At 38.0% G+C, this 21,664-nt stretch overlaps 4 protein-coding genes across 5 annotated transcripts; 3 read left to right on the top strand and 1 right to left on the bottom strand.

Moving 5' to 3' along the window:
• Nucleotides 1-708: 708 nt before the first annotated feature.
• Nucleotides 709-3,879, top strand: LOC118743023 (transcription factor AP-1). Of its 2 annotated transcripts, XR_004993416.1 has the most exons (4): nt 709-1,727; nt 1,798-1,999; nt 2,067-3,486; nt 3,552-3,879. XR_004993416.1 is itself a non-coding variant. In XM_036475490.1 (3 exons), exons 1-3 carry the CDS (start codon nt 1,359-1,361, stop codon nt 2,402-2,404), a joined length of 909 nt encoding a protein of 302 aa, XP_036331383.1. In that variant the 5' UTR covers nt 709-1,358; the 3' UTR covers nt 2,405-3,879. The 2 variants fall into 2 exon arrangements, 1 of the variants encoding a protein (XP_036331383.1); XM_036475490.1 differs by having other exon boundaries at nt 2,067-3,879.
• A 2,960-nt stretch (nt 3,880-6,839) lies between these two features.
• Nucleotides 6,840-15,276, top strand: LOC118743020 (transmembrane protein 131 homolog). Its single transcript, XM_036475488.1, has 4 exons — nt 6,840-7,790; nt 7,850-9,271; nt 10,445-13,514; nt 13,570-15,276. The coding sequence occupies exons 1-4, from the start codon at nt 7,203-7,205 to the stop codon at nt 14,211-14,213; spliced, it is 5,724 nt and encodes a 1,907-aa protein (XP_036331381.1). The 5' UTR covers nt 6,840-7,202; the 3' UTR covers nt 14,214-15,276.
• Nucleotides 15,277-15,632: 356 nt separating this feature from the next.
• LOC118743022 (ubiquitin-fold modifier-conjugating enzyme 1) lies at nt 15,633-16,642 on the bottom strand. The gene is made up of 3 exons (XM_036475489.1): nt 16,262-16,642; nt 15,996-16,163; nt 15,633-15,864 (listed from the first exon to the last, which is right to left on the bottom strand). The coding sequence occupies exons 1-3, from the start codon at nt 16,514-16,516 to the stop codon at nt 15,793-15,795; spliced, it is 495 nt and encodes a 164-aa protein (XP_036331382.1). The 5' UTR covers nt 16,517-16,642; the 3' UTR covers nt 15,633-15,792.
• Nucleotides 16,643-17,120: 478 nt separating this feature from the next.
• LOC118744005 (palmitoyltransferase ZDHHC3) lies at nt 17,121-19,063 on the top strand. The gene is made up of 4 exons (XM_036476768.1): nt 17,121-17,302; nt 17,392-17,799; nt 17,883-18,095; nt 18,225-19,063. Exons 1-4 carry the CDS (start codon nt 17,219-17,221, stop codon nt 18,381-18,383), a joined length of 864 nt encoding a protein of 287 aa, XP_036332661.1. The 5' UTR covers nt 17,121-17,218; the 3' UTR covers nt 18,384-19,063.
• The last annotated feature ends 2,601 nt before the right edge of the window (nt 19,064-21,664 follow it).

Below are 21,664 nucleotides of genomic sequence, written 5' to 3'. Positions count from 1 at the left end.
ACAAAAGCACCAAAAACGCACCAAGCACAAAACTCAAAAACTCACTAAATTTGGTGCGAAAAGCATCAAGTTGGCAACAGTGAATGTAAACAAAAGTATATTATGACGTCAGCGATTGGGTGGATGCTGTCAAATCGACGAAGAGAGGGTTAGCGGTTCGCGAATGGCGCGGCCTTTATTTTCTGGATCGTGGCTTTATGACAATAGCTGATGCCAGATAAAACGCTTGCTTCGCTTTGCGTGACAGATTCGCTTTGACAGATAAGATGAATTGTGTGAAAATGCACAAAGCATGATACATAGATCCCATCTTTTTGCGCGCGTTCACAATCGGCCGATTTAATATTTATTTTCTTTCATCCAAATTCGAGTTTTCATGCAGAAACACAAAATTTAATTACCTCGCTGGTATTTTTAAAGCCAAATATATGAAATGCACATCAATTTTGACAAGTAAAAAAGCAGTACAATAATCGAAGACAGTGACGAAGACAATGAGAAGTGTGAATGGATTAGTAAAAAGTTGCCTGTATTGCTATTGTCTTCGTAAAATTGTCCTATGTAAACCCCAAGTTAGTAAACGAAAGTCGAAAAGTCATCGAGTGAGAATCGATTCTAATCAATCTGAGGTGACTGAAGTCGATTCTAAAAAGTCGGGTTTTTCTACGAAGAGTCGATTTTTGTCTAAAGTCAGAGTCGACTTCTCCTTCCCTAGTAAATTCGTGAAATTCCTCGATTGGGCGAGCTGGTGTAAATTTTTGTCAGTTTTTATTTGGAATAAAAGTTATTAAAACATATATTTACCATTCTTAAAACTCAACAGTATAATTGGAAGCCACGTTCTGTGATTTTTATCAAATAAATTATTGGAAATAACGTGTCAGTGGCCTGTTTAAGTGCGCAAATTGGCTGCGTCAGTAAAGGCGCAGTGGAAAACGCTGAAAAAGTAATCGGTGAAAACCCCTTTGAAAACAACGAAAAGTTGTATATAAACCAGATCTTGCATATTTGAATTAAAGTTTTTTTCCAAAAAAACATCAAAAACTATAAATAAGGAAGCGTACACCCTCTCCGATAAGCAAACGATAGCATTCCAATAGTTTTTAGATAAGCGAAGGCGGGGAAGACTGCGATAGCAAACTTGTACTGCTGGTGAGTCATCCAAGATAAAATCGCAGTGCACAGCGAACGGAGCGAAAACAAAAAATCAACTTGCAGCAGCAACAGCTCCAAGGCCCCTGCCATATTTCGTGTTGACAAAGAAAAATAAAATCAAAAATAGCTGAAAGCACTGTTGCTTTACGGTAGTGACGTCATCATTGTGCTCAAAGGCTTTTACGCGGATTAAGAAATTTACTATGAAAACAACTATCAGTGTTACCACAACTACCAACACAGCAACGTCGGTAGGCAGCTCCGCGCCATCAGTCGCCATTATACCCAAAACGGAATCAAGCGATCTGAATTTGACCTTTCAAACGCCCAACGCGGCTGCAACCAGTAGCAGCAACACCACTGGAAGTGCAAATAAACGACCTGTATCGTTAGATCTTAACAAAGTGGCGGCAAAAAAGCAACGTTTAGTGGCACCTTCGCCACTCCACATAGATTCGCCCAATTTGGAGAATTTAAAAACAATTAATACACCAGATATCGAGAAAATGCTTCTAAGCAATGTGATGCCGACTCCGCAGCCTGGTGTTATATTTCCAAGCAAAACGAGTACGGTAAGTACAATTTTAATTAAACTTAACTATTTTCAAACCAGCAGCTATTAAACTATTATTTACAATTTAGGTAACTTCTGAACAAGAAGATTACGTCAAAGGATTCGAAGAGGCCTTGAGTAACTTACATCAAAGCAAGAAGTCGCAGGCCGCACAAATAATAAACAGCAGCAATAGCAACGTTGAGGTTACGGCCATAACAACAAATACGTCCACCGCGCCAGTTGTTGGCACTGGCATTAGTGGCGGGTCGTTCACCTATACCAATTTAGGTGAATGATTGTTTTTAATTAAACATATCCTAACATAACCTTATCTATTTGTGTTTAACTTCCACAGAAACTTTCCCGGTTGCCATCAAGGACGAACCACAAAATCCGGCATCACCAGCAGCACTCAGTCCTATTGATATGGAAACACAAGAAAAAATCAAATTGGAGCGTAAGCGACAACGTAATCGTGTAGCAGCATCAAAGTGCCGAAAACGTAAGCTCGAACGCATCTCAAAATTGGAAGATAAAGTAAAAATTCTAAAGGGCGAGAACTCTGAATTGGGTGCAGTAGTTAAAAGCTTGAAAGATCATGTGGCACAGCTCAAGGAGCAAGTGATGGATCACATTAGCTCTGGTTGCACAATTTCTATGTTATCTGATCAGCCAATGTTGTCTGGCAAATAACATGAGGATTCAGTTGTAGGCATGCGTAAACTAGAGCAAAGTGAAATAAGGGATAATACACGCGAATTAGCTTTTAGGCAAAGGAGTGGAATAATAATGGAATGTAATCTTAATTCTAAAGTTGTTGATATAAAAACTGAAAATGGCCATGGTTCTCTTGGAAACGATCAACACCAAACGAAATTACCAAGTGCCACCCTACATCGTAAGCAACAGGAAGAGGAAACTGAACCAGATTTATCAGATTTACAACTAAATAATAGCATAATCAATGTGATTGAGCAGCATATGCCCATTGAATTGTTCATGGAAACTCCACCACTGACTGGTGACAGTTTATCGACTCATTCAACAAATTCTATGAGCTCCAGCGCTGGTGTTAGCGTCGAGTCTGAGTCGCATAACAACAATCAAACAACGGCAAATGCAACTGTTCTTGCGCTGGATGCAACTACAGTAGCTACTGCAATACCAGCAGATATGGCCGATCATATTCGTTCTAATGGAGATGCTGACGGCGAGAGACCGCTTGTTTTAGTTATTATCACAGATTATGACATGCAGCATTAAACCAAAAAATATTAAAAAACATTTTTTTTTGCTCATGGCACGGTGTCCAGTAAATATAAAATAGTTCGCCTGTAAATGCTTTGAATGTAAAGTGCCTTTATTCAAAAGCCAGTAAATAAAATGCCTCAGTAACCAGGAAAATTTTATTAGTATTGCAGATGTTTGCTGCTAAAAAAAAAAAATGCCTTATAAAATATGTATGAAATTCTTATTTGCTTTGCTCTGTATTACCCAGTAGGTATTCTAAAAATATGCCTCTTAATTGCTTATTTATTTAATATCTTCATATTTGTTGTATGTTAATTTATTTGTTAGATATACTAATATCAGGTTTTAGTTTTTATAAAATTTACTAGTATAAGGCTTACACAAATCTATATTAACTTTGTAGCAAAGCACGCTTATTGCAATAAGCGCAATCTGTACGTTTTAAGAGTATTTGCATAATAAATTAATGAAAAAAGACAAATATACGGTCTATGCCGATTTTGCTGAATTGTATGCTTATAATTGTGAGGAAGAAGGATAAAGTATTCTCAACAAACTATAACTGCTAATCGATTTGGAACTTTCCTAGGGCACTTGGATGTACAACTCCTTTCAGTTAATGGTTAAGCTAAAGAGAGCACAACTGTTGCAACGAGTCCAGAATGAAAAGCAAGAACATAAAGGGGAGCGTACCAACGAGGAACATGCCAAATCCGAGTAAATTATTTAAGGACATCTAGCAGTACGATTTGGAAAATATTTAAAGCTTTGGTATAACACTTCATGCAACTGGCACTTTCTTTGAAAGGGCCATCTTTTTTATGGCCATGGAAGAATACATATTAGAGATTTAGTCGCATGATTTTTTTGTAGTCATTTGTACTTATATAGATATAAATATTAAATAATGGTGAAAACTTTGGAGTTTTTTTTATAAAAGCTAAATTCGTTTCCCAACAAAATGTACTGGAAAATTTTAGATAACGCGCGATAAGTAGTATTGAAGATTTTTTTATTTACTTGAACTAGGGATGTTAATTTTTCAGCTTTTTTCTATCACGGAATTTTCGGGATATTGGTTTCACAATCCCGGGCTCCCGGGATTTAGATATTCATTACTTTTCAACAACTTAAATCGAAAAAAATTGCTTCTATATTGTTTGAGAAGCTCTCCTGCCATAAAATAAATAATGAATAAATGGGTTTGATACTTACCTTTTTATTTAAAGTGGCGTTTTTATTTTCTCTGGCGTCAGGATTTATTTTAAAGGACTTTGTAATTTCAAAGATATGATTAATTCCAAAGATTATTTTTAAAATTCAATGCAATGTAGAATAAAAATATGGGTACCAAATGCAAGTGGAAATTGCTTTAAAAATAAAAAAAAATTAAAATTTTTTGGATTCACAAGGACGAATAGGTAATTTTTTAAGCTGTTAAAGTTAGAAGGACGAAATTCGAGGATCTTATCGGGGTTGTATAAGTCCTTGACTTACAATTTTTTCAAAAACCAATATTGCGAAATTTTAGGATGAAATTTTAAAAGGACACTTAATATTTGACAGTCCTTTTGCGCCACAAAATTAAATCTGTTTCAATTCTACAGGATTTTCTCTTTAATTTGATACCCACACTTCTTCTCTAAACACATTTCTCTGAAGTTTTTAAATCATTTTTGAATTACTGACGTCAGACTGAAAAACTAAAATCGCAATTTTACTATATTTGGCCCATAGTTTCGAGTATATTTTGATATTTCCGTTTAAAATTTACAATCGCGTGGTGTTATATGTATAATCAACTAGACATTAATAAAAAAGTCTTAATTATTAAATAAAAAAGAAATATAGCCAATACTGGCCAAGAAAAGGAGCTTCTATTATTGCCATCAGTGCACATTAAAAATCACGAAAATCCCGTGACTATTTTCCACGAATCCGGAGATTTTTAGAACCTTAAAAAGGCCGGCATCTCGGGATTAACATTTCTAACTTGAACGCATCGCATATGTACACACATACATAAATACCGTTACCTGAAATGCAAAAACCAATTAACTAACATCCTCGCTGAAATGTAAAAAAAAAAAACAAATTTCACTTTTTGAATGCACTGTTATGATGCTTTTCATCGATTTGGAATTCGCCACATAACATGATGCAAAAAAATATTAATCGCGACCTTTAGCATTCCAGTGACGATATTAGTTACGCCTTTTTATACCCGAGCGCACTTGTGCACAAGGGTATTATAACTTTGTTCACATAACGGTTGTTTGTAACAGGCAAAACGAATCGAGATAGATATAGACAAATGTATACATAAATGATCAGAATGAAAAGAGAAATCGATTAAGCGGTGACTGTCTGTCCGTCCGTCCGTCCGTCTGTGCACACGATAACTCGAGTAAAAATTGAGATATCTTAACGAAACTTGGTACGTGGACTTCTTTTGGGCATAGGACGGATGGTATTGAAAATGGGCGAAATCGGACAATAACCACGCCTACCTGCCATATAACGGTAATTTTCAGAAATACGAAAAGTGCGATATTTTAGTAACTGCTGAAGATAATTCACTCAAAATTGATATTTACAATGAGTTTTAGACGAAAAATAAGAATATTAAAAAATTTTGGCAAATGGGCGTAGCCACGCCTACTTATGGTTACATGTGTATATCTTGGTTACCGCTGCACCAATTTCTTCCAAACTTGGCACAGTTGTTGGTCCTGCTACAGCATACCAAATGGGCGAAAATTTTTAAAATCGGACAATAAGCACGCCCACATCCCATATAACGGTAATTTAGAAAAATACGAAATCCTCGATAAATCAGTAAATATTAAAGCTAATTTATTCAAAATTTACCAAGAAATACGCTTATGATACAATTTTGGAAAATGGGCGTGGCGCCGCCCACTTATGATCACATATATGTATCTCGCTAACCGTTCTAGCAATTTGAACCAAACTCGGTATGGTTATTGTGCTTGCCACATAAAAGCAAAGCGTTGAAAATTATTGAAATCGGACTAAAATTACGACCGCTTTTCATATAACGGTATATTTCAGAAATGCTTGAAACTGCAATATTTCGAAATTTAAGGACGCTAATTTACTTAAAATTTATACACCCCGGCTTATCGTGTAGCGGTAGCTTTCGGAAAGGTGGAAAACATATATTTAATAATTGCGCCGGGTATTTAATGTTCGGCTCCGCCCGAACTTAGACTTTCTTACTTGTTGCATTTAAGGTATCAATATGTGCATACATACATAAGCACGTCTGAATTGGTGCAATACGAGGGTAGTTTTACTAGCGACTTTCTTCTGCATTAGCGTTTTCTGAAAATAGCCTATTTTTAGCACGATAATTTAAACCCAGATGTCTTTTTAACCATCAAGTAATGCATTTTCCTCAAAGTTTCGGTGTGGTCTAAATCGAAAGTTGTCAGTTATCAATGAATTGTAGTGTTCGGCAAATTCAAAACAATCAGTAACTTTGTATAATTATACATACATTTTATTTTGATACAAAATATCGAACCAATTTGAATTTTCTGCTTCTTGAAATTTTTTAGTAAATTCACTAAAGAAAGAGAGCTGTAAAACTACAAAATTCAAAATAGCAGTTTTCACCCCCCATAGCGTGCAACAGGGTGAAACCAGTGTTTATCACCCTATACTTCCGGTATTGCATTCCAGTGACGTCCGGTAGTGCATTCCAGTTTTCCAGAAGTTTTTGATCTATCCCTGTTCTGACATTCATCATTCATTGTTCTGTTTATCGCTTCTGTTGTGGTGGCCATCGACATCGCTTTTTTATTTTGTGGCTTGCTTCGTATTTTTCGGTAATTTCGCTTTCCGTGACATTCACTCTATAGGCTGATTATTATTTTTTGCACTTTTACAGACGACTGGCTGATAGTGTAGTGTTTTAAGACGAAAAAATATCTTAAATAAAACTAAAATAATGTGAAAAGATTTGCCAGAGGAGGTTCAATTTAGTAGTTACAATAATATAATAAAGACGGTTATAATTTGAATAGAAAAGTGTCCGTAAATCTAAAGACTCGAACGTTGTAACCAATTGGACGTCAAATCAAAGGTAATCAAGCAGCAAAAAAGGAAGCAGAAGGACACTCGGAGGCCATTGTGCACACCCAAACAGCCGCAACCGGCTAAAAAGATACGCATAGCGAAGGAAGACATCCGTGGTTCATCCTGTTGCGTGAAAATGTCAGGACCATCGTCATTTTTGTTGGTGCTCACGCTGCTGCTCAGTCGAGTAGCCGGCGATATTAGTGGCAGTACTACTGCTGAAAAGTCATTACATGCAGCAGCGGCTCAAACCAATGCATTTGCGTCATTAGCGCCTGCAGCGGACACAACTAGTGATGAATTGCAACGTAGTCTACGTTTCGAACCTCCTCTCCTCGATTTCGGCGAGGCATGCCCAGTGGGAACGGCTCGTGCACATACGGTGACGTTGGTAAATCAGAATGCAAATCGTAGCGTATATTTAACTTCGGTGTCGGGACGTACACCTACCTTTTATTCGAGCTTTTTCGAAGCAAAAGTAGTACCGCCGCAAGGAAATACTACCTTTAATGTTGTTTTTCTGCCGCGCGTTCATGGTAGCGTCGCTACGGATCTACTAATTCATACGTCTTTTGGGCAAGCACGTTTGCAGGTACGCGGCGAAGGACGAGATTGCCCGTATCGGCTGAAACCGTTAGTGGGGATCAAAGCACCGCTTAACGCAACGCTCACGCCTGAGATCCAAATGTACAATCCACATAACAAGCCACTTCAAATACTAGAGGTATGTAAACAAGCCGTTGGTTTATTGCTATTTATTATTTTTGTTTAATGTGCCTATAGGTTTACAGCAGTGGTGGTCAGTTCCAATTAGAATTACCGAGTGGCGGGCAAGAAGGCCCACAAACTTTATGGGAGATACCGCCGTATGAAACGAAATCTATTATTCGAATACGATTCCATGCACGCACCGTCGGTAACCACACGGCTTATATACGCATCAAAATTTCAGAACAGATTGGTGAAGGTACTAGTGATTCAGCGAGCAATAGCGGAAATGTGCTCGTAATACCTGTCGAAATTGAGATTTTACCCTTACACGGACTGTACGCAGATAATCCAGTTATTAATTTCGGTCGGTTGTCAACAGCCGCATCACTAGGTAGTAGCGTGAAACCATCGCAAATGAAGTTACAGCTTCACAATTCGCACATGCGCCAACAGCACGTTTTAATCGATTATACACTGCGTCAAATGCCAGGACTAACTTTTGATCTCAAAAATGGTGTTGTAGTACTGGAGTCACATCTCTTCGATAGCACAACTATACTAGATGAGGTGATGGTGTTGCGCAGTGCACCGCGTACTCCCTTGCAAGAAAACGCCACAAACACTCCGCACGAATTCACGGTTCTTATACGTGCCGAAGTGTTTAAAGGGTCGCTACACTATGATGGTAACTCAACTACTTTCGTAACACAAGCTACGTTGGGTAACCGCGGAGGCAATAAACGTACCTTGGTGGTGCGAAACGACTTTGAAACGCCCATAGCACTGCTAAATGTAAGCTTACCGCAGCAAGAAACCGATAGTGGAGCTTTACGCGCACAACTTAGTAGAGATTATCTGGACGTCTTAGGCGGCAGCGCAAGGGACTTTTTGGTGTTGCCAAGTGGCGGTTCTTTGGCTTTGTTGCAACTACAGATGCTCAACTCAAGTATGGTGTACAAAAGCAACTTACTCATACGCACGAACATTACGCACATCCTGGTGCCGCTGATTGTTTGTGGTGGCCGTTTACATGTCTCCACCTACGATACGGCGCGTTTACAAAACGATGCACCTTATAGTGTGGATTTGAATTTGGGTGCCATACCATTGGCAGAGACATCGCACAATGGTTACATTGTTTTACGCAACCGCAATCCTTTGCCTATCAAACTAAACACTTGGAACTTTCAATCGCCTCAAGGCGTATATTTTCATACTTCATTTCGAGGTTGCTTGCGGCCAGCCTCACTGCGCGCATTGCGCAATGCTACACTGAAATTGGAGAGCGCAAAGTTTAAGCTATGCACACAGTTGGAGGAGGACGATGTGGCGGTTTTTCAAGTTACTATACAGTCATATATAACTGAGCAGCATCAATGCACATTGAAAATTTGGACAACATACGAGGAGATCACGACGACGGTGCGTTTTCGCACTTGGATCGGCAAACTAGAGGTTGATCAAGAGCTGCTTTACTTCGAAAATTGCTTTCCGGTAAATATTATTAAAATTTTTAGGGAATTTATGAAATCTAACGGTAAGAGTGTTTATTTGTTGATTCAATCAACATATGCGGCAATTCTCGTCAAATGTCCCTAGCGCGCTGAGCTGTGCAAAACAAGCTACTTTTCGACTAGCTGGGAATTAGACAGCAAATGGGAAAAATAATGCTAAAACTATGATTTCTATAGATTTTTTTCCAAAATTTTCCCATTTTCATGGTGAAAATTCTGAACGAAAATTTATTTGTTATTTTTCTGAATTATGGTCGTTTTTAATATTGTTTTTAGTTATCTCAATCGAAAGATCAAGTCTTTTTTACATAGAGATCATTAATAAAAAGGGACTTTTTTATTTTTCCGAGTTATAAAGCCTTTTAGAGCGCACCAATGTGCTAACGGTGCGAGTCATAATAATATTATTATAACTTTGCAACTACTTGAAGTTTAAATCTAAAACTTTCGCAAAAACTTCCTTAGATAGTAATCTACAATAATACTGTTTTAAGACAAAATAAAATTTCACACTATAACACAACTTTAGCATTTGAAAAAAAACAGCCTCTCAATTCTCATAAAAAAGTTAAAAAACCTTTAGTTTTGGTTGTACTGAGTATTAAGAACTACTATTAAGAATTAGAATAGTTTGTAGTTTATTGTGTGAAAATTTCAAATCGATCGATACACAAACGACTGAGATATAGCGAATTTAAATGACACTTTTGTTAACATTTGCTATCACAGATTGATGTTTTAATTCGTGCAAGCAAGCGGAGCCGAAATGACGCGACGAAACGCCGTAAATTGTTTGGCGCGTTCTAAAACGTTTTATAACCTGGAAAAACAACAAAGTCCCTTTTTAACCGACTTCCAAAAAAGGAGTAGGTTATCAGTTCGCCGGATTTTTATTTTTTTTTATGTATGTTTCGATAATTCTTTTTGCATCGGAAAGGTAGTGTCTCAGAGGTGGTCCCATACTAATCTGGTTTAGATCCGATCATTGGATCATGATATATATTTATATATATTTATATGAGAATTGAAGTCGTTTTTTTGTTGCTTATTTTGCACCGCTCAGCGCGCTTGGGACATTTGATGTGAATCGCCTCATATACATATTTCGCATTTTGAAATTGAGAATATTAAATATGCATTTAAACCTTTTCAGGGAAAGCAATGTTCCGCCGAATTGGCCATACGCTCCACTTTTCAGCACCCTATACACATTACTTCAGTTAATTTTACCGATGCAGGATTACGTTTTGAGGACTACAATACCAACGGTTCGACAATCGCGGGCAATGCGATGACCAAAGTAGGTCGCATACACTTTGAACCGTCGCTGCTATGTCAGCAACGCTGCTATATACCGCAGGATGAGCGCACGAGCTCGCTTGCCTTTCCAGCAGCGCAAAACACTCGCGGCGGCTTGAACAACAATTTACACTTCGACGAGACGGAATTGCGACGACGCACCGAACTCTTTCGCCATTTAAAGTACGACTTTCAAAATATCGCCTTCACGCTGAATAGTCACGAGGTGCGACAGTTTTTGTTGCAACTAATAATTGACATCGAGTGGCCGAAATTTGTCACCGGCAAGCAAGTCTTTCCAACCATAGAGGTAGGCAAAGCGCAGGAGGTTCAGGTACTGGTGAGTAATCCGGCAGATACACCAGTGTTGCTGGACTACTTTCTCTCCAATCCGGCGTTTGCGAAGGAAACGCAGCTGTCCTTGCCGCTGGAAGTAGTGGACATTGCACCGCATTGCTATCTTACGGATAAGGATGTATTTTCTCTGCCAGGTGGCGCGCCGCATAAACCAATACTCTTGCCACCGCACACTAGTCTACCGGTGACAATGCGTTTTGAGGCCCCCATTGCTGATACGTATTGTACGCTGTTGCATATTCGCAATAACCTTACACTCTACGAGGCGGTTTGGCTGAGCACAAAGGTGGTACAATCGCAGTTTCGCTTTGGCAATCGCAAACCTGGCTTGAATGCGACTCTGCTTTTTGATTTAACCGAACAATTTTCTACGCTTTGCAATCAACCGCCAACGCCTCCATCCTCCTCTGGTGGGCAAAATGATTTGGGTTCACATAAACACAAAAAAGTTGCGTTAAAGCGTGTATTTACAGCTCGAAATACGGGTGAGATCCCCATTTGGATTGAGACATTTCAAATTGGCGATCAAATGTGTACCGGCTATGGTTATAGTGTATTGGATTGCAACAGTTTTGCGCTCAAGCCGAACGAATCTAAAAAGATTGAAATAGTCTTCGTTCCCGATTACACTTTAGCGCTCGTGCAAGTACCAATTAAAATACATACGAATCTCTCTTATAATTTGGAATACAAACTAGAAGCAAGGCTGCCTGCTAGCATGATCGATCGTTGTTCAGTTCTGATACGGCGTCCCGCGTGGGAAGAGCGCATTCGTAACGCAGCCATTGTGTTGCTGGCCACCACATTTGTTTTCGTTCTCATTGCCGCTAACATAGATTATGACAATATACTGCATGGACAAACGGTACTATACGAGGCACGCGATAAAAGTTCCGTGCATCCGACATTTAATCTGCGCAATATTGCATTGAAGGCACAAGCAGCGGCGCATGCGGCGGATGACGAAGCACCGGTCGCGTGTGGCTCCTTGCAACGACGCAGTGGCATCCAGCAACATACCAAAGTCAGTACGAGCAGCAGCAGTAGTAGTAGCACTAGTAGCGGGAGCACAGGCAACAATGGCAATAGTATGAAAAAGCGCAACTTGAAGCGCCAGAACAATGCAAATGGCAACGCCTCGACATCTCGTGTGTCGCTGCCATGGTCGCTGGACTTAAATGCTTTTAGGAATAACGTATCTACGGTGAAAACGACGAGCGAAAATGACCGAAACAACGTCAGCAGTGGTGCAAATGGCATGCAGCAGGCCAGCGCTAATGAAAATGGCGGAAAGAGAAGCGCAGCGGTTTCGACGACGCCAAAAACACAAACGCACAATGAAAAGGTCGAAAGAGGCGGAATTGAAGCAAATAAACAAACAACAGCCACTAATCTAAATAATAGCAGTGCCACTGGAGGAAAGAAACAGCAGCAGCAAATTCAAGCAGCAGCCTCACCGTTGCAGAGCATGGCTTCAATACAACAGCCGCGTAGTGCGCGCAAGGCGAAAAATGCCGCTGCTGCCCCATTGCAGACTACCGAGAAAAATGAAAGAGAGGCCGTAAGCGGTGGCGCCGGCAATCAGAAGTCCCAGATGAATGGAGGAAAAAATACGCGTGGAAATGGAAATAAGTCGACCGTTGCTGAATCGCTAAACCATGCCGCTAACCTTGGAGGCAATGTGCTGGATTCGCGTGGCACTAGCGCCGTTCCGACATCAACACCTTCGCCGCCAGTAAAGGAAGTAGGCGTACAGAGTGGCGCAACCGGTTCGAAATATGGCAAAACACCAGGACGAGAGCGTCGCAAAGACGCGCGCAACGTCAACACTGGCAACAATGGGAACGACACCGCAACTCCCTCGAACTGTTCTTCATCGTCCGCAAACTCTTGTGGTTCTTCAAGTGCATCGCGCCGCGCTGAGCGTAGAAGTCGCCAACGCGCAGCGGCCGCACTGCGTGCGTTAAATTTTACCGATTCAGGTGCTTCTTCGAATGCTGCGGCAACACGCACAATGCTTTCAAACGGAAATGACAGCAACGGCGGCGCTACTTTGGGCTGCTTAAGCGCGCCTTGGGACACTGGCAACCAGGCGACGTTTAGTGATGTTTTGCAGGCACAGCCTATAAGTGGGCAGGGAAAAACTATGCCAAAGGCGAATGATAAATCGAATGCTGGTGTCAGCGATGCTGGATCGTGTTACTTTTTCGGTGGTAAAGAGAACGAATCGGAGTTTGGAAGAAAACAGCAAGATCTGTTTCAGCAAGGGCAACAAAAACAGCAGCCGCATCAACAAGCGCAGCTTTTCGGACAAAACTCATCTGACACGAGCTCGGAAAAGTTGGCCAGCTCAAATTCTGGTGAGTTGGGTCCTATCGGCTCTAAAAAGTCGCCATCGTCTACACCCGTCTGGGAGCCAGTTAATAGCAACAGTAGCAGTAGCGGTAGCAGCAATAATAGCGGCAATGGTCTACAAATTCCAAAGCCGGTGGTGTCAACAGGCAATTGCAGCTTCTTCTCTAATCTTTTGACCACATACGAGTACGATGGCAATCGGCCACTGAGAGGTAAGCCACTTTAAATAAATATTACATTTCCGAAATGCATACTGACTGATTTTAGGCCTAGACGCCGATCTCTTTGAGATAAAAAAGGCACAAGACGAGTACTTCGAATATATGTACAGCCTGCGCCAGCAGCAATTGCAAGCCCAGGTGCAGGCTCATGCACAGGCACATGTGCAAGCGCAGCAGCAACAACAACAGCAGCAGCTGCTACAAGGTGTCGATTGGGCACACCTAAACTCGCGGACTTGGTCGCCGATGACAACGTATTTGGGACAACATGATAGCCCAACCGGCGGTGCTGTATTGGTCAGCGGTTTGAATACACCAGTAACAGGCGGCGGTACACTCGCAGCAACTGCTTGGCCGCCAATCGGGGGTGCTGTATCAACATCTGGTGCTAGCTGTGGTGGTGTCAATGGTAGCGCTGGCGTTGGCACAGCAGTCATACGTCCACCTCCCGGCTTGGAGAGCAACTTTCATGGTATGAGTAACAATACACAATCAGCCGCACAACAAGAGCCACAGCAGCAGCAGCAATCATTGAATGTTTCGTCCAACGATGCTGGTGCAGGTGCTGTTATACCAGCTGAAATGCAGACATTCGATCCATTTAGTTCGCTCAGTTCCATTTGGTCGGATAGCTGGCAGAAACGCAACAATATTAATAACAGTAACAAGAACAACGGAAACATAAATTGATAAGTTATTGTAAAGCGTATGTGCGGGCCTAAATGTAAGGTTGAGCGATTGATGATGAATGGTTGGCGAATGCGGGATAGTTTTCTTTATGTTATGTATATTTTTGAAGATATTTACTAGCATTACTATAACATGCGCGCCAACCATTTACACGAATCCCTCATTGAGTAATTTTTGATTTAATGTCGCTTAAACTTTGTGTGCGTTTTTTTCGTTTTGTAAAAATTTAACAATTGCTTACATTGAACTTAATAATTAGGTTAACACATTTTTTGAAACTTGTTGCCATATGCTCTTTTCCCCCATTTCCCAGCAATCTGACCGTCCATAGTCCAATGCGCTGGCCATTGCTTTATAACTAGAAATATGTTTTTTTTTTGTAAAACTGTGTGAAGTTCGAAAAATATGTGAAACGAACAAAATTCGAAATTCGAGCCAAATAATGCGGTATTTCGAAATTTCATAACCAACGGTTATTATGGTTGAAAATTATTTAATTTTTTCTTTTCCTATATATATCTTTTCGTTTATCGCAAAAACGGTAAGGGTAATGATCCTTTGATGAACAAGAAAAAATTAATTTGAAACAATGTGAAATTTATAATTTTTGTTTGTTTTTGAATTTCCTAATTTTATTTATAACTATTTTCAATTGACTTGACTTTGTTATTTAATTTTAATGTCGCGAAACAAGAATAATAGTTTATTTTGGATATCTTGGTTTTACTTAAAAAATAAAGTAAAATAAACTTTAATGGATTGAAGTCGTGAAATTATAAATTCTTAAACTTATATATGTACGTACATACTCAAGAGTAGTCATTGCTCATCACGGCCTAAGTAACAGCATATTGCCACACAATAATAGCCACAACCTCAACACATTAGATTAAACACTTGGAGTTAATAATTAATTTGAAAAACAAAAACTATAATGGACTAAAGTGCAGTTAACGCACAGAATGAAATAACTGCATACAAATCTACATGCATACAAACCAAATACATACATACATACTTTCAAGCATACATTAAAACCACTTTCATTTATTTGCAAACTGTATATTTATCGTCTATTTATTGGGAGCTTTGTGATATGATTATTTTTTTTTGTCGGGGTCGAGTTGTTCTTACATCATCAAATACTTCACCATTGCCGTTTTCTGATAATGAAAATTCTCTTTGAGACTATCTCTCGGCTATTAGCCGCCATCCATAAGCTAAGTAAATATATGCATAGATAGATTTGATAGTTAAAGAGTCTTCGAGGCTACTGTAGCCCAAATTAAGCCGGATCAGCTCTAACGCATTTTTTTATTCGATACACGATATTTTTCTACAACTTTAGAAAAGTCCTGTGGGATTCCTTAACTTACTTTTTTTCTGCAACTGTAAATGTATAATGATATTGATGCAGTATGCAGCTTTAGACCAAAATTTATTGTAGTTATTGCCAGGCACATTAACATTTTTTGTTTTTAACTTTCTGTCTTTTAACTATTTTTGTTCCATTTTTGTTCAAAAACGTGTTAGTAATAAAAAATAAGTAAATAAGGATTTGCCTATGAAGAAGGAAAGCTTATTTTTCCTTGTAGCTGATAATGCCCTTTTCTATAAGATCTGGTATCTCGACAGCTAACCATGGTGCAAGCTGAAAAAATAAAGTTTATTAATGAACACTAAATTATGCAATGGTTCTACGACAAGACGAATTGGTTCTATGATAACAAAGGCGATTCAAATCTAATACAATTGAACAATCAAATTCGGGTTTTAACTCACCCCTAAAGCCATTGCATGTGCTATGCCAAATTTTGGTACATTACGCGCCCACAGAGGTTTAAAGTGATCCGTCAAACAAATTTTTCCTCCGCGATACATTTTTGCAGTTTTGCCATCTAGTTCAGGTAAAGCTATTTCCGGCGCCGTCGTTGGATAAGTTACCGGAATCTGTAATATTATGGAAAAAGGGAAATTAGGTACGTGGAATAGTATAAATATGTATGTACATCATTAGAATATGTTTGATTTCTTTAATATCCGCTTACATCGAATTCCACATCAAATTCATATTTGAGCAGGTTGTGCATGTACCAACATTTTCCAAACCAACGTGTCCCCTCCTTATTGGATTCCAAACGAAACCAGTCACTGCCAGATTCCTTATTGTTTTGCACATATTTGATTAGTGCCTGGTATTCTTCTTTAAGCCGCTGCACCCACAAATCTTTGTCGCGTGGTCCAGCGCGTGTTTGTAACAATGGAATGTTGCTTAGTGTTTTTTTCGTGCATTCATCAACCATTGTTACTTTTATTTAATTTTTGTTAAGTAAATCGATTTGTTTAAAAAAATACTACAATAAACAATAAAATGGAAATAAAATATTGCACCTCCCGATCGGTAAAAAATTGACACGTCAAAGAGTACTAAAGTCTTAGTGTTGCCGGATGCACATAGTAGAGCAGGCATTCGATTATTTCAAGATTTTGTCTCCATTTCTTTATTCAATCTGCACATTTGGAATAAACTTTTTTGTTTACTTATTCTTTAGAACGTTCCTGATGATATGTTAACGTATATTTCAGACGCATTCTGTTTATTCTGGCTGTGAAATGGGATTATCTGGAATGTATAAAATATTAAAAAAAAAATAATAATTCACCAAAGAACGTAAATTTAACTTCTTTGATAATATTAAAATTTTCCTAAGTTTGCATTCGTTGCCATGTAGGCTCCTCCATAAATACTTATTTTAATTTTGTCTGTCATTCGCAGTAAACTCTTGCTGGATTTAGTACTAAAAAATACTCTGAATGAGGTATTTTCTCGTCCATCTGGCATCTTCTATAAATCTCACAGGTGACAGTGACATAAAACAGCTGTTTCCCCAGTAATTAGCCAAACATAAAAAATTTCGCGTTTTGCGTTTATTATACGAAAATTTTGTTGTAGAAGCATATTTAAGTTCCGTAGAAGTTGTAGCTTTGCATCAAATTTATAACAAATGCATTCCCAATATATAGCAGTACATGGCGGTAGCAGGGACATGCACAACCGTTGTTGTGGTGGACGCGCTTGGTGCGTGAAGGTAAGTTGCCCCTTAAGCGCGGAAATTGAGGACTCTGTACCTTATGTATTTGCATACCTATTTTTTCATATACATCATCTATAATAAAGGATATTTGTGGTATTGTCTGCGCTGTATTCACCTGGCTGCTAATACTGTTTGCCGAGTTTGTTGTAATGCGTGTCATATTGTTGCCGAGTCCGTATCCTATTTTTAGCACTATAAACATAGTTATATTCCAAGCCCTTGCTTTTCTCGCTTTTGCATCACACATACGCACGATGATGTCAGATCCTGGTGCAGTACCGCGCGGTAATGCAACTAAAGAAATGATTGAACAGATGGGTTACCGTGAGGGTGAAATGTTTTTCAAATGTCCTAAATGTTGTAGCATTAAACCGGAACGCGCGCACCATTGCTCAGTATGCCAACGTTGTATACGTAAAATGGATCATCATTGTCCATGGGTAAATAACTGTGTGGGAGAGAACAATCAAAAGTTCTTTGTGTTATTTACGGTAAGTATTGATTTTTGGTTTATTTTATTCTTCATAGTTTTTACTAAACCTACATTTATACTATTTCTTGCAATCTGTTACAGTTTTATATTGCCGCCATATCGATACATGCCATGTTTTTGGCTGTCACAGAGTTTGCACAATGTGTACATACCGAATGGCGTCAATGTTCACCCTATTCGCCACCTACAACTATAATTTTACTGCTGTTTCTATCATTCGAAGCGTTACTTTTTGCAATTTTCACGCTCATTATGCTGGCTACGCAATTAACTGCCATCTTTAATGACCAAACGGTAAGCTAATTAATTAAAGATAAGCTTTTAATGTATGCATGAAAACTTGATAAAATTGCTTAATAATTATAATAATATGCTTATCGTACACATAGAATAATCAAAACTCTTTTACTCATTTCTTTGCAGGGTATTGAGCAATTGAAAAAAGAAGAAGCACGTTGGGCAAAAAAATCTCGCCTAAAAAGCATTCATTCAGTGTTTGGACGTTTTTCGTTGGCTTGGTTCTCACCATTCACTAAACCATCATGGAAAACAAAATTTAATTCACACTTCTATTCAGTTTAAGAAGAATATGAAATAATTAATTTCCCAGTTATGCAAATACATCACTTGAATGAAAAAAATAAGAGCTTTTGGAAACCAATTCAGTGATAGTTGGCGATTTGGCTAAGACCGTCCGTTTGCACTTCGATAGATTGTAAACCTCGGCAAGATTATTCGCAGCGGTTTAAAATATTATAAAATATTTATATCTTAAGTTCTACAGCCAAAGAGCAAAATTCATTTTTTAGACAAAGTGAAAACGTATGTGCAATCGGCAGGTTCGCTCTTCTAAACCCGGATTTTCTTTCACTTATCCTAAATGCGATTTCCTTATTCTAGCTTTAAGAGTTTTAAGTTAAGTATAAATGCATATGCAGTTGTTTGTGGCTGCAAAATAAGCATTCAATGAAAGGTAATCCATATACATACATGATTAAGCCGCATATTAATGTTTTATGTCGTATTTGGTCTAACTAAATTGAAAAATCTCTGATGGCAAACATTTATTATGCTAAACAAGCAATAACCACAATTGCATGATTTGCCTTAAAAGTGAAATAGCGCTAAATGGAAAATAGCATATAAAAATAATTGGTTAAGAGATGTGGACTGCTCATCACTTTATGCACGCAGACTTATCTATACATTTATGTACATATGTATGGATGTGGTAGATATTGGGCCTTATAAATAAAAACTAAGCAATTGCTTTTTCTTAAAATTTTAGACCTTTTACTCAAATTTATTTGAATAAATCGAGTAAAAGGTATGAAATTTTAAAAAGAAGCAATTGCTTAGTTTTTATTAATAAAAGCTGTTGATATCACGGTGCAGCGAACAAAGATGGCGCATTCCCCAAACTGCTAGTTTGGTTTTGCCGATTTTGGCAATTCTCAAGCAAAAATAAACAACGCCTTATTTTTTTTTTAATTTAAGTTACTCCTTAACTTCTACAGGGTCGGAGAATTATTTGGCCCAACTTACAAGTTATAAATCCATTACAAAAAAAAAAAACAATAAATATTAATGATAAAAGAAAGCCTTAGAAACTTTAAATGCACTGGAATTCAATAATAGATATTTTAACGTTTTTAACATTTCCTTTATTATCTTTTTATACAACGAAACAATGTAATACAGTTAAGCCACGTTTCGGGAAAATATTAATTATTAAGGAAATTGCCTGTTTGACAGTTTATTTTATCCTCCTATACGGCTTTGTTTCCTTTTTACTTGAGAAATGTAATCGCCGCTGCGAATGCGTAATCTTGTATTCTATCATACTTGAATAAAATGCTTCTTATAGGTGTATTTTGGATAATGGATATATGAAATATGATCAATAATTGTACATAGCTTTGAAGTTTTTAATTCATAGTTAATTCGATGAACCGTAAATTTCATGAAGAGAAATTATTTTAAGTTTTAGGTTTTCTTTATAAGACTTTATACTAATATTTTTAATTTGTTGTTATGCAGTGATATTTACATTCATACATACATGTGTGCCGAACTGACAAAAAACTGTGGAATTAAATATTTAATTCCTGTTTGACTTAATTTAAATAATTGGGCAAAAATTAACATTTAAGATTGGAAAAAAAAAAATTTTCACATGTATCCTTAAATAGTCTATAAATCCATTATGCATAAGTACATATATTACAAATTTATTTTACAGTTATCTAAGTTCCTCGAAATAGGTGGTAACTGGCGGGGTACATACATATGTATGTACGTACTTGAGATAAGTACTTGTGAGTAGATTTTAATCATCACATTTACAAAAAAATTAAATACAATTTCTAAATTCACACGTATGTATATAGTTTTTTAACACTAATATGTGCATAAATACTACATTATTCCAAAACAATAAATGCAGAAAAATAAAAATTAATTTAAGCAATAAGTTTTAGGGTTTATGTACTCACTTGGCAAACAAATTTATTAACTTCTCTATTGACGAGCGCTATGGATTAAAATAAATCAAAGAAATATATTATCTATACGTTGGAAAATATAGATAAATAATGCACACATAAATCCGTGTACGATTGTAGAAACTCAAATTTTTTTGTAGCACACATGTTGAGTATACACTCTCGCACCCCACCATTGCTCTCTCTCTGCCCCCTATCTCCGTCTGCCTCTTTTTTATTGTCTTCCCTTTATGCTTTCCTATAATTTTAGGATGCGAATGATGCTGCTGCAGCAGCTTTGGAATTTCTATAATTACGGGAATAATGAGGCAACAGCTGCTTGTAAAAAGCGATTCGAAAAACGTGGGCACAAAATGCAATTTGTTCAAAATGCAAAGGCGCACAGTGGAGTAGATAAAGAAAAATTTTTCGTTTCCGAATTTGTGTGTTAATTGCTTCAAACATTTTTATTTTTGTTTTGCTTTAATAGAGCTTACAATTTTTGGTCTTTCAGGTGAGAAAATGTGCATATATACATTAGATAAATCCAAACAAATTATTCGAGATAGGTTTTAGGCACCTTCCAAAATGTTTCCTCTTCCCTAAAGAGGTGCTGGCACAAAACGTTTCTAAGTATTAATTTAAAGGATTCTCATGAAATTTTTATATTTTATTCTGTAAGTATATTGCACAAATATTAACCAAACAATTGCTTAAGCGACTTAAGATCATTTCAAAATGAAATTGGCTGCCATTATTCCCCCCATACAATACTTGGACCACTCTAATGTACATACATATGTATGTACATATTTATAAGCGCTGGGACTTCTAACCACATTTTCTGATTATCCGAATATCCGGATATCGGAATAACAAAATCAACGTAAGTTAACCGGACGAATAGACGAATAATCGTTCGTTCCCACGACAGTCGGGTCTACGTAACCGGAACGACCCAGATTTATATCTGGCCAAGGACTGCCACTCCAGCAACACTCCCCAAAAAGTCTTTGGGGAATTTGTATGCTGCTACAACAACAACAACAACAACGAATAATCGTTCGTTCCCACGACAGTCGGGTCTACGTAACCGGAACGACCCAGATATATATCTGGCCAAGGACTGCCACTCCAGCAACACTCCCCAAAATCTCTTTGGGAAATTTGTATGCAGTTACAACAACAACAACGAATAATCGTTCCCTCGACAGTCGGGTCTACGTAACCGGAACGACCCAGATTTATATTTGGCCAATTTGTCACTCCAGCAACACTCCCCAAAAACTCTTTGGGGAGCTTATATGCTGCTACAACAACAACAACAACACGAATAATCGCATACCCGGTAAACCGGATATTCGAATATCTGATTAAAAA

Source organism: Rhagoletis pomonella, unplaced genomic scaffold (genome assembly GCF_013731165.1).
Source record: "Rhagoletis pomonella isolate Grant_MI unplaced genomic scaffold, Rhpom_1.0 Rhpom_scaffold_00007, whole genome shotgun sequence".
NCBI classification, from domain to species: domain Eukaryota; kingdom Metazoa; phylum Arthropoda; class Insecta; order Diptera; family Tephritidae; genus Rhagoletis; species Rhagoletis pomonella.
This window is presented reverse-complemented; position numbering and strand designations above follow the sequence as displayed.